General features: G+C 42.1%; 1 protein-coding gene across 1 annotated transcript in view; it reads right to left on the bottom strand.

The window, feature by feature from the left end:
• Positions 1-13,742, bottom strand: part of INTS11 (integrator complex subunit 11) — a 167,337-nt gene that overhangs the window by 134,011 nt on the left and 19,584 nt on the right. Inside the window, exon 2 of the mRNA XM_085624103.1 lies at positions 2,631-2,900. Coding sequence (XP_085480229.1) covers positions 2,631-2,658 — 28 coding nt within the window. The 5' untranslated portion in view covers positions 2,659-2,900. The remainder of the gene's footprint in view (positions 1-2,630; positions 2,901-13,742) is intronic.

The following is a 13,742-nucleotide window of genomic DNA, read 5'->3' as shown; positions in this document are numbered from 1 at the left end:
CATTCCTTTCAATTCACGTGGAAAAAGAATCAATGTTAATTAGTCATTAGTTTGTGACGGATATTGCAGTCGCAAACCACTAAAGGTTTACCGGCTGCCCTAGCAAAACATTCCCAAAATGAGGATACCCTTCTACTGTGTAAATAACAGCTGTGGGTATTTGTGAGGGGGGAGATGACGGTCTTACAGACAGCTCCATTCTCCACCTCCCCAGAAGTACTTTTCACAAGGTGCTACTTTTTAAAATCAGCATACAGACTAAGAGTTGCTTGCAGGCCTCCTCCATCTCTGCATTTGCAGCTAGTCCCTTGGATTCGCAGAAGGAATTCTGTAGCATGACCATTGAGAAGGCAGATTTCAGGGACTCCATGCGACCAACCTCTGTGCCAGTAGGATACATCCAACATATTGGTCAAGAATCAGCTAGGTTACATCACACACAGCGTGTAAACTGCACTACAGTGCGACCTGGCCAGTGGTACTCCTCCACCATATTCACTCCTCGATGCATTGTTGCATCCCATTGTCATGAAAGACAGTCTCTTACATGCCAAAAGATATCATCATTGAGGAAACGATTAGCCTTCCGGGAAACTGAAAATCTTCTAGAAAGCCAGTGGTTTGGAAATACTGGGAGAAAGACAATCTGACCTGCATCCCAGTCTAGACGGCCTTTCAGATGCAGAAGCTGGTCAGAAATCTCAAATGTTGTCCTCTGATCTATGACGGTACAAGGATGTTAACAATTAACTGACACTTTATTTGTGTACCGGCTGTAGAAACCATTGCTAATGTGCATCTTTTCTGCTATAAATTGTCATTTAATGCAAAGATGCTCATCTGAAAAGATATGAGATTGTTACATAAGCCAGAATCCAACGTTGGGAGTTTCCAGTGAAGCAAATAATCTATTTTAAAGCGATTTGTCTCATGCACAATGTTTTTAAGGCACTGATCACTCATATCACACTTTAGGAAGAAGCCTTGTGATATAATTTTAAACTTCTACTTATCTATACTTTTCCGCTTTAGAGCCGGCTCAATTTACTGATCCTTATTTTGTAAACATTATTCAGATTCAGAGGGAAGTAAGGTTGTTCCGTGACCGCGTGACAACAATACTGTCCAGTCTTTGTTGCACTTTATGTTTTTCTGCAACTTGTACAGATTAGCAAGTCAGTAATTTCTAACTCCCCTATTAAGGAGGTAAGGTCTTCGTCACTGCAGTCCTGCCCTCCTCTATTTACACTCTCTTAGTTCCCCGAAATCATTTCTCATGTCTGTGCCATCTTGAAAGCAGCACTTCGAACCAGACAAACCATGAAGAGTTAATTTGACAGAATTTTCTATGGGCAGCATGGTAAAGTACACCGAACCTGGTAGCTGCGCGGGGTTTCTCCTTAACGGTGGGTAGTAGGAGTGCATGGCGGACCCTCGAGGTCTTTGCCCTCTCTCCATTCCCCGTTCTTGGTTTCTGGTGCCATAACCGCGTTCTGATACCCTAGTCCATAACAGTGCACTTTATTCAGAATAGGTTTTGAAATCCTAGGTTCCCTCTTAAATTTCTAATGCCTCGTGTATTTTGTGTGCAATACTTTTATGTAATAGTAGGTTCACAATGTTCTGCCACCTTGGTCACTTGACGCAACGCTTTTGTGTTTTACCTCATACATTGTATGTCCCTTTTTAGTATTTTAATTATCCTGTAAATTCGAATCATCAAAAAATGTAATGTGTGTTTATAGATATGTGCAATATTTTTTATGTACTTTTATGGTTTTTTATTTGCAAGACCGAATAAAGATTTTGATTGATTGATTGATTGGCAGCCTTACATATTCTGGAAGCTGTAGTCCTTGTACAAGTTAGCTGAACTGACTGGACTAAAAGGCCAACTTAGGTTACTAAGTGGAAAGCCTGTACAAGAAGCAATAAGTTAATGGCGATAGGAAATCATCTAGGATCTGAAGAGCACATGGTCTATACCGTGGTAGGTAAAACACTTGAGTATTAAAAAAAATTAGACGTGCATGAAAGGAATATAAAAAGGAAAAGAAATATTGTAGCAGTAACAAAATAATGAATATATAGAATGTTTAATACAACTACATTGGCCATAAATAATATGCCCACAACAAAAATTAAATTTCTCATGACACTCATATTGTATTTTTATCCAATTCCCCATTAATCGTTTTACTTGAATTTATAAAAAAACGAGTTTGCACCTGGTGAATTTTAAAGTATCACCTGCAGGCTACAGCCAACTTACTAACCTAACGTCCATTACCACAAAGTGTGCCTTACCACATGGATGAGGGAGAATGCATTTATTTTTGTACATAGCACGATTTCAAGATCAGGGTTTGTAGCACCTAATCTATGACAGGAGAGATGACTGCTCTCTTGAGGAACTTCCACATAGGGTTTGGATCCCTTACTGAAAGCCTCTAAAACTAAGATGGTTAAGAAGAATTGGACCATCTCAAAAAGACAAATAGCATTTCTCTGGCATTTTTATAAACCCTTCTTGGACACTTCTTAAAGTGCACTCCTAATCAATTCCGCCAAATGCTGAAGTATTCAGAAACTGACCTCAGGTATGTGTTCACAGGTAAATGTGACCTTACCTAATGGCGTAACTTTGATTTCCGGCATCTTCTGATAGGTATATAGACTTTCGCCTTTGCTGTGTGCTTCCTTAAACCAGGGTTCTCACATTTATGGTGTCCAGTAAGTGATGCCGACCCCCATATCGTTAGTAGTTAGGCTCTTCTTGGACATAAAGGAGGAAATGTGCTTGCAGTAATCCCTCAGGGATGAAAAACAAAAATACTGCAACTGATGCAACAGCAGCACGTTGGGGCAGCCTCAGGCAATCATCTTCCCCACACCATATCCTAAAAAATAAAAACAGAGAATTGTCACACAGCATGTGCTCAACTATTTATAATGGAAGTGCAGCTCCTATTGTATATTTGTAATGGCAGTAAATTGCTGGGTTACTTAGCTGCAAACCACCTTATAGAGGAATACAATTATGGACAAATGCACTATGAGGAACATGGGTTGCCCAGGGAAAATAGTGCCAAACCCCACACTAAGATATAACTTCCAGACAGACTGGCACAGCGATAAGGTTCTTCCCACAGAATATTTGATTCCCCCCTAAGGACTCTTCTTGGATCCTATAAGGCAGTGGTTCGCAGCCTTTTAACTTCTGTGGACCCCCCTCTTCCCCCCTAATCATTCCTGAAACCCAGGGAACCCACTGAATCATTATTGGAATCTGGGGACCCTCCTGAGTCATTACTGGAGTGTGCAGACCCCAACTAGGCATTTGCAATACTTTGAATTGCAAAAAAAACACAAAATATTCAGAAACAAGCATTCATCAAACAAATACACAAAATATGACATTTTATATAATTCATAAATAAACATAAAAACAAATCAAGATCTTAATGGGAAGGTTGGAGCTTTGCTACATTTAATTGAGGCCATGAATAGTCCACACCAGTGATACTCAAAGTACGGCCCGGGGTCCGCATGCTGCCCTCCTGACCTTTACATGTGGCCCCTAAGCAGCTGCACTAGGCTGCTGTATACTGATACTGACTCAGCACTAACATAAAAAAACATTAAGATATGCAGCAAACACTTATTTAAAGGTTAACTGCAGTTAAACAAAAGGAAGTAACTAGGCCATTAACTTTAGGAACACCTTTATATTTTTAAAGACAGCAAACATGTAAAAATACGATAGTCTTCAAAATTCAAAAAGTGTATTTCGTTGACCTGTAGAAGCATTTTACCTTAGTAAATCAAATTATAGCAGTACATCCAGAAGTATTTTTTTTAAGTGATGGTTTTCAAACATGATTCTAGAAACGCTCATGCTGTTCAATGCATTAGTAGTACACTGCTACTACAAATTAATCAGAAGATAATCATTTTTAGCCTCACATTTAAAACTCCTTCACATGGACAGCACATTTAAAAAACTGTTAATTTCACATTTTGCTTCTTTCTTTATGTACACTTTATCAATCTGTTAATATTATTTGATTTTCCAAGCAGTCATGGACCACTGAGAAAGCTTCACGATCTCCAGGGGTTCCCAGACCATAGGTTAAGAACCATTGCTCAAGATTTAGTTCTGGCATATTAAGATTCATATGAGATTACCCAGGTTCTCCTAACAACCAGTAGGATTCCGAAAGACCCCCACAAGAAAAGCTCACAGTCTCCTGTGAATCCTCACGAACCAGAGTTTTCATAAGGCCACTTGAGATGCTTCTAAGTCCCCATCAAATTAACTCCCGCCCATATACTCAGTTCAATGGCTCTTTCCACATATGAAACTGGGACATCCCTCATCCCCGGGTGTAAATCCAATCCCTCTTTAGTCCCATACTCTTAGCTCATTCTTATGGGGGGAGCTTCACTCAGTGATTTACACTTAACCCAGTGCATCAAATTTATCGAGGTTCTTTTTAAGTTCAAAGCTTGATTCAAGGAAGACCAGGTCTCCAAAATACAATACTTAGTGTTTTCACTTCCCTTCTAAGTTGCAACCGTTTTAGATAATCCTAATGACACTTAAATCGAAAATAGTCTGCACCACTGCTTGACACAGATCAACCTGCAATCTTGGTCCACCCCAAATCCATGCTAACTCTGCGGTCAAGAAATTTACCTAGCACTGCTTTCACATGGTGTCTTGTTTTATATCCAGAAACCCTTCCAGAGGCCTAAATTTTAATATATTTTATACCATAGAAAAGTTTCTCATTGGCTTAATGCCCACATCTCAGATTGTACTTGAAAACAGCATAAACAAAATCTTGGTTCATTACAATTATTTCCCAATTTTTACACTGCATAATCATGTTCCACTGTTCTATTACTGCCTGAGTATATTCCATCAATTGTGTAAGAATGCAGGCAGAATATTTGGTAGTCTTACTTCGAATTGCCATCTCGCAAAACAACCTTAATCACTTAACAACTACCTCATAGAGTTCAGACGATAAATAATTTTTCCACACTACAGTTTTAAATGTCTTTGGCATGTCTATGAAAGTTGCGTATCTGCAACACACTCCCTCCTCAATGGTTTAGTCCACCTATTCCAGAACTGTTCTTACTTCTGAAGACATACTGCCATAATGCTTCACTTTTTAATAAATATAATAGTATATACACCATTTTCATTCATACATTCTATATGGATATATATCCAACCACACTTCTCTTCCTCCAAGAGTTAGCCACACTTCTTCACCATACCCCACAAAAACTAGCATGACACCGTCAAGCTGCTCTATGTGGTTTTATTTTAATTAAAAAACACACCCGACATAGAACGCCAACACGTTTCGGCTTCCGCCTTTAACTGGGCAAACCCAATTCCCACATCCAACATGACTATAAGGCAGTCCTTCCTAATTCGCACTTCCTGTTCAAATAGGAGTCTGTGGTGAGCATACACTCGGGATTCAATATGGCAGCTATGATGGTTTCCCATTCCCATATACTCTGAAGAAAGACAATTTTTTTTCCAATACACAGACATATTGCTACCATAATATAGAAACATTCTGCATCGTGAAGTGCATGTTTTCTTCAATTGTTACATGTAGGCATAATAAATATAGATCACTTGGTACAAACCAGTGCATAATAAAGTGCTTCAGTTCATAGAGAAAATGAACCATGGATAACATCATTTGTAGTCAATTGTCACAATCTATATGCGGTCAAATAAAACATATATATATATATTTACACACATATAAGATTCATTCTGTTCCGCATAATCGGGAATGGTGCAAAATATGCTAAAGTGCAATAGATCACATTGCTGCCATGCCTCTCATAATGGAGTAAGCATACATGTAAATATTTATATTCACATCTACTTGATGCATCAATTACATATGCACAGCTAACCACATCACAGTATGATGAACATGAGCCATTTCAAACCCATTCTTTCTGTAGAATTCTAAGCATGTTAAAAGTAGGATACAATAACTACATCCATTTATGAAATGTACCACCGTTCAATATTAAATAATTCATATCCCTTGTAGCACCACTCAATAGGGCTAGTTCCTTATTGGTTATGTCTAGTTGTACCAATAAAGTGCCACTGCATAATAAAGTGCAAATACGTTAATCTCCAAGATAAGTCATAATCACAGTCGAAGTTTGCTCAACATATCATTAGAGGCGACGGTGCTAATGTGGAAGGATCAAGCACCCAAATAACAAGCATTTGCAATGCAATAGGTCTCGCATTAGCGAGAAATTAAGCTATTGGCATTGTAAATGACAATGCCCTTTATTTATGTTTTAAAAACCAACACGTAAATAAAAGGCATTGCCATTTACGATGCCAATAGCTCAAACTCTCACAACTGAGAGACCTGTTGCATTGCAGAAGCTTGTTGTTTTAGCCGCCAAGCAGTTTTTGGAGTGTTCAGTGAAATGTTGTTTAGTCTCTGGTGTGGCCAACAGTAGAGCAAACTTGAATAATAGCTTAATGGAAAACAGAAATCATTTTGACTCTTCTGTCATGGCACTTGAACAAGCTAATGTATTTGCATATAATCAGGCCTATCCCTTCTAAAAGTTCTCAAGTTTCCTAACCTGGATCCAATCGTAATCAAATATGAGACATCTGTAGTAAAACATAGGACCTCCGGTTGTTAAATCAGGACTAATTTTTCAAGATGAAGATTTAGAGGAACCAGACCGTTATGGTCGTGCCATTTAATAACGAAGGTTTCTGAGCCATGATGAGCATAGATCAGGGGTGTCCATGTGGAGCCATGAGGGCTGAATCCACCCTAGATTTTCAGGATATTTACTGGAGATATATTTGCATGCGATACACCTCAGTGGAACTAATTTAAATAATGATGACCATACACCATCATATTATACGCATTATATATATGAGAGGGTTATTTATCTATTGCTCCCCGGAAAGGCACTTACTCTTGCCAGAACTGCATGTCTTAATTGGAGGAAACCTCCTGCAAAAGGTACGTAAATTTCCAAAAACGTAGCGAGTTTTGAGGTATTCACCTTCTTATAAGGAAATTGCCTACCCAGAAAATGCCTTCACCCTGAACTCGTGTGCCCCCCCTGACTGAGTTTTCGTATTTGTAAGTGCTCCCTTAAGAGAGTGAAATTACACCAAACCGTGTTTCATGAATCAAGATGGTGAATTTATGTGTTTTTTTTTGTAGGGCTGAGCCCATTTTAAGGACAAAACAAACATTGCAAGTCGGTTCCGTACGTGTTAGTGGTGATAAAACTTGCTGGATACTGGCGGGTGGAAATAAATAGGCTTTCCATTGTATCTCGCGTTCAGCTATAACCCAGTCCTCTGTTGCAACCCACACTGTATGTTTTTCTGTTGTTTTAATGTTAATTAAGGAATGACTGAATTGACGGTTCCCAGGACTTAACCTATTTTTAGTGGCATTATAGTGCTCATTTGCTTTACTGATAACAGCCTGTGTCGAGAGGGGCGACAGGCCGCTGAAAGTTTATCTCTGAGACCTAGAGGCAAAGACTGATAACATTTTTTTCAGATTAAGCTTTTTTTCTACTTCCAGCAAATCGGTAATCTGTCTGGTCTCTCTCTGTCAGTGTGCACCCCCACCCAATGTACCCCAAGTCATAAAAAGAACAACAACAAAAACACTACTTACAGCTCAGGTTAACGCAATGTTAAACAAACTTTCACTTTGTAAATAATAAAAAAGTAAGTGCTTAACCAGTAATTTAAGGAGACCGCCTAACGCCGCAAGTAAACGATCGAGTCCAGACGGGCCGTCGGAGAAAGAGACTGGGCGGTAACCAAAACGCCTCATTTGCAATGGGAAACCAGCGTTTAGAGTAAACGGTGACACAAGGGTGACGCAGGCCAATCAAAATAATGGGCGGAGCTTAAACTCCACTTCCAAATCATCCCGATGACAAAAAGTCAAGCAGAGCGTGCAGCACATGCACGCTGCAACGCTAGGCGAGACCTAAAAAGTACAAGTGACAATGTGCAATAAATGTAAAGTGTAAATGTACAGTACATTACACGTTCACATAAAAAAACACGTTCATAGGTGAAAACTACAAATATTCAAAGAACCACCATAACCAGATAAAAACATGAGTGGATAAGTTATAGCACTCTAACCCGAGAAGAGCTCATATTTCAATCACATTTATCAGCGTTATATCAATGCTTTATTAAGGGCTCAGTAATGAACAACCTCTCTAAGATCACCAATTCATCACAATATGTTCATAAATTCTGAAGGTTCCTACAGATGTACATATAATTCTGCATCCAGATTGTGCCCCCATTGTCTCTCAGTTCCTAATAAAATGATCATCTTTGATTCACAGCGCCTCAATTCCTACTCTCTGCTGCCTTTACAGGTGTGAGCTTAATGGGGAGCCATTTATGGGTCAGCTCCTGCTACCTCTTGAGGTGACCACCCTCGGGAAGTAGCTGATTGCTTTTACTAGGTGGGACCCAACAACTCCCACCAAGCAAAATCAAGCATAACTCTGCTTTCTGCAAGCAGGAGCTATCAAACAGTTCTGGTTTGCAGAAAGGGGGGTTTTCATCTGTTTCCCTGCACGCAAATATGCATGCAAGACACAGATGAAAACATTGCTCACAAAAGTAGGGAGCGGCTATTTAAAGCAGATCTTTAAAGCAGCTCCCTGCTTGCTGCAGCAATGCTGGATGCGGCAGGAAGTGGGAAAACGGCAGAGACCGCGGAAGCCTTCAGACTAACTCGCAGTCTCAATTGCACATTGGGTACTCTGGGGGCACCCAGGTGACATGGTCAGGCCCTAGGGGATGGGGTCCCCGGGGCCAAAATCGGCCTGGGGAGGCCGGGTCCTGGTGAATGGGGTGCCCAGGGCCGAAATCGGTCCGGGTGGGGGGGCTGCACGGCACCAGTCCCTTAATAAAAATTTTAAATAGGCGAAGCCCCAGGGAATGGGGTCGCCGGGGCCAAAATCGGTCCGAGAAAGGGCCACGCAGCCCCCATATACAAATGTAGGAGTAGAAAGTGGCAAAATAAAGCCAGCAACGAGCAGAAAGAGACAAAATAGAGATCAGAAACAAACAGAAAGGCTAAACAAAGGTCAGAAAATAGCAGAAAGAGGCAAAATAGCGGTGAGAAATGAGCAGAAAGAGGCAAAATAAAGGTGAGAACTGAGCAGAAAGATTAAGAATAGAGCTGAGAAACGACAAGAAAGAGGCAGAATAGAGGTCAGAAACTAACAGAAAGAGGCAAACTAGAGATCGGAAACCAGCTGTAAGAGGCAAAATAGAGATTAGAAACTTGCAGAAAGAGCCAAAATAAAGGCCAGCAGTGAGCAGAAAGAGGCAAAATTGAGATCGGATATGAGCAGAAACAGGCAAAATAGAGATCGGATATGACCCGAAACAGGGAAAATAAAGGTCAGCAATGAGCAGAAAGAGTCAAGATAAAGATGAGAAGTGAGCAGAAGGAGGCAGAATAAAGGGCAGAAACTAGCAGAAAGAGGCAGAATAAAAAAGGTCAGAAACTAGCAGGAAGGAGGCAAAATTAAGGTCCGAAACGAGCAGAAAGAGGCAAAATAAAGGTCAGAAGTGAGCAGAAAAAGGGAAACAGCCATACGAGTGCGATTCAGACTAATCCAACTTCGAGTCCTACACAACGCATACGCACCCAGAACACTCCAACACAGGCTGGGTAGATGAGAATCAGATAAATGTGCAAGGGGGTGCGGGGAGACATGCACTTTTTTTCCATATCACATGGGCATGCCCTAAAATTCAGCATACTGGGTAGGAGTGACCAGGGTAATGTCTGAGGTGACGGGCCTGCCCATACAACTGGACACACGCTGGCACTTACTGGAAGTCACGGGGGAGGTCAGGTGGCCCACGCATAACAAGATGCGGCTTGTATTAGCCTCTCGGATCACGACAGGCAGAAGAGTAGAGACTGCCCCAAAAAATGGAGAAATATTTGGAACCCATGGGAAAAATATAGGACCTACCCGGGCAGGATGGCGAATCAGGGGGGGGGGGGGGGGGGGGAATGCCATAGGAATCAACGATGGGTGCATCTGGTGCTGTATACATGCAATATTGTGTACTTTGTCCTTGATGTTGCCAAGGGACATATACTTATTTATTTTTGATTGCAATTGTGGACCGAGTAATTGTTCAATTAAAAGATTTTTTTTTAATTTAAAAAAGCAAGCTGTAAAAATGCAGAAAACAAGCTGAACCCACTCAGGCACTCATACACCCATACACCCACTCACAGGACAGCTCTGACACAGAGGAACTCAGACACGCATACCCACACACAGACACAGTCAGACACTCATGCACCCACTTACAAAGTCACTCATACTCTCTCTCACCCACTCACAGACCTACTCAGACACTCATACAGTCTCTGAGAAACTTATTCACTCATACACTGTCAAAGGTTAGTGGTTACAGTTAGGAAATCAAATTTAAAAACCTTACAAATTCACTTTAAAAAATAAAGGCCACAGGGACGTTATAGCTGAGAAATAGAATTTAAAAAAAACTAGAAATTCACAGAAAGAAAACTCAAAGTTTACAGAGACGTTATAGTTAGGCTCACATTTTACTCGTACAGAACCAAAGAAATTCAGCAGTTACACTTACCTTTGCTAACTATAACTTACGCCCCCGTCATGCACTGCTTATGACTCACATATTTCATCACTCATGACATGGTCACTAACATCACTGATGACATCTCAAATGACATCGCTGATGACATCATCCACAGACCCACTCAAAGACCCACTCACACCTCAATGGAACCTCTCACATACCCACTGCCACTGCCACTCCCACACAACCAATCACATACCCATTCACAGATTCATACAAGCGCTCACACATCCACTCACTCATACTGCCACTCAAACACCTACTAACTCCCCATAGAGCCACCCATGCACCCACTCACTCACCAATACTGCCACTCAAAATCCCAGTCACACCCACCCAAACACCCACACAGAAACTAACATAGCCACTTACTCAACCATACATGTACTCACACACCCACCCATACAGCCGATCACACTGCTATTCTCTCACTAATACAGTTACTCACAAATCCACTCACTTACCAATACAGCCAGTGATACAGCCACACACTCACCCATGCAACCACTCACACACCCACTGAGAGAACCCCTTACATACCCATTCACACATCCATACAACCACTCATACACCCACTCACACACCCTTACAGCCACTGACACAGACAGTTGCTCTCCAATACAGCCACTCACTGACATACACACACAAACAGCTACTCACTCACCCACCCATACAGCCACTCACACACGCACTCCCTCAACCATACAGTCACTCACACACCCATACAACCACTTAGACATTCACTCACATATTGATACAGACAGGCACACAGCAATTCAGATGAGATATGTTAGGAATAGTATGACTAATTACTAGTACAGAAACAATACTAATTTAACTTCTGCTGTAGCTTAGCATATATCTTTAAGTCTCATAAACTTTTAAGAAACACACTCACGGGATGATGTCATCAGTGATGTCATTTGAGAGGTCATCAGCGATACCACTGCCCATGTGATGAGTGATTTAATATGTGAGGTCATAAGAAGTGCAATGCGGGGCGTAAGTTATAGTTAGCACAGGTAACTATAACTGCTGAATTACTCTGGTTTTGTACGGGTGAAATGTGAGCAAAACTATGACATCCTGTACCTTCCTGGTCTGACGCCCAGCAGGGCAACAAATCACTGAGGGCGGGGGGGGGGGGGAGCCAAGGCTGCTACCGCCCATTTAACCAGATCGCTGCTTCTGTCGGCCAACAGCCGTCGCAAGCACTACCTCGCTAGTGCTGCGCACGTCTGTTTGCCGACGCAGCCCCGCCCACGCAATAAATCACCCGCACCGTGGTGGAATTTATGCCGCGGATAACAGTTTAATGCCAGTCGCAGCGTGGGAGCGCAGCGCCCCAAAGGCAAGCCCATCTGTGCTTGCCCGCAGACATCCGGGGCCAGTCATTATGCCCAAATCACAGCCTATTCTTCATCTCAACTTAAACAGCTTCATTCTGGCAATTACATACTTAATCCCTCCACTGCCATCAGCCTGATATAGACCTCCGGCGTTATCTGTCCTCTACCTAAATACCCGCTCCATGGTACAACATAAATTGGACATATTTCTCTTACTGGATTCCGAGAGACCAGACATCCTCCTGCTAACAGAAACCTGGCTCTCACAGGAATCCTCCCCAGACATTCGGGCCGCACTACCTAATGACCACCATATCCTCCAAGCTAACAGCCCTCAGGGAAAAGTGGGTGGAGGAGTAGCCGCCATTATGCGCCTTGACTTAAAATTCACTGCATAAACCCCGCTAAATCTACCTTCAGTAGACAATCCTGTAATCAAACTGGAATCAGACTCGGTCCCCCTGAGTTGTGTATTGCTCTACAGGCCCCCTCAGAGCATGCCTCTGTTTCCCCAATCCTTTGGCGAACAGGTAGCCCACCTAATAATTAACCACGATAAAATACTGCTGATCGGCGATTTTAACTATTGGGCAAAAGACACATTAGGTGGACCCCAATCCACTGAATTAACTTCAATAAGCAGGTGTCCTCTGCCACACATTTTAAAGGGCACACACTTGATCAGGTATGGACAGCCAACCTTGTCATGTCCACAATGTCGGTCTCTCCCTGCACATGGTCTGATCATTATCTAATAAAATTCACCATCAATAGCATCACTACGGCCAATAAAAATCTTTTCCTCAACACATTGGCCAACACAGTCCCGTCCAATCAATCATCTATCAACCTCAGCGAGGAAAATCTAACAGCTTGGCTATTAACAGCTAGCAATAAACATGCACCCCTCAGGAAAATAAACCTAGCCCGGCGCCATGAAGCACAGAGATGGTTCTCCACTGACCGGAAGGCTCAAAAATTAGCCCTTTGGCAATCTGAAAGAAGTGGAGACGCAATTACTCACCTGAGAAAAAATTTATCTATTTACCTGCTATGAAAGACTACAAAAAAGCTATTCTGAACTCTAAAGCCGCCTATTTCTCTTCAAAAATTCAGACCTCCCCCAACTGGTCAAAGGAAATTTTCTTGATTGTTAACTAACTGTCCAATCCTGACAGAGCCACAATAAAACACACACCCTCTCAAACTCTATGCAACTCCTTGAAAACCTTCTTCATTGATAAGGTTACGACAATCAAGGCTAGCATCCCTACATGCCCAACCCCTGAGGCATGTATCTTTATGCCGAAAATCCCTTACACTCTCGAACAATTCCAGACAATAAGTAACCAGGTATTTCTGGACCTGTAGTCAAAAGGTAAATTCGGGATCACCCAGGGACTGCTGCTCACCCCACATCTTAAAGGAAGCTTTTACTGCTCTCTCTGGACCAGCCCTCTCCCTTCTGAACGAGTCACTGTCCCAGGGCTATGTCCCCGTGGCCTTTAAGGAGGCAATCGTCGTCCCCCCTCCTGAAGAAACCGGGGGCTGATCCCCGGACCCTGAGGAACTATCGCCCAATCTCCTGAATATCTTGACCACCATCAAGCAGGGTTCCGCCCAGCACACTCTACAGAGGCTGTGATATTGACTGT

This window comes from Triturus cristatus, chromosome 1_2, assembly GCF_964204655.1.
Source record: "Triturus cristatus chromosome 1_2, aTriCri1.1, whole genome shotgun sequence".
Taxonomy (NCBI): Eukaryota; Metazoa; Chordata; class Amphibia; order Caudata; family Salamandridae; genus Triturus; species Triturus cristatus.
Note: the sequence above shows the minus strand (reverse complement) of the source record. Positions and strands in the feature narration are given on the sequence as shown.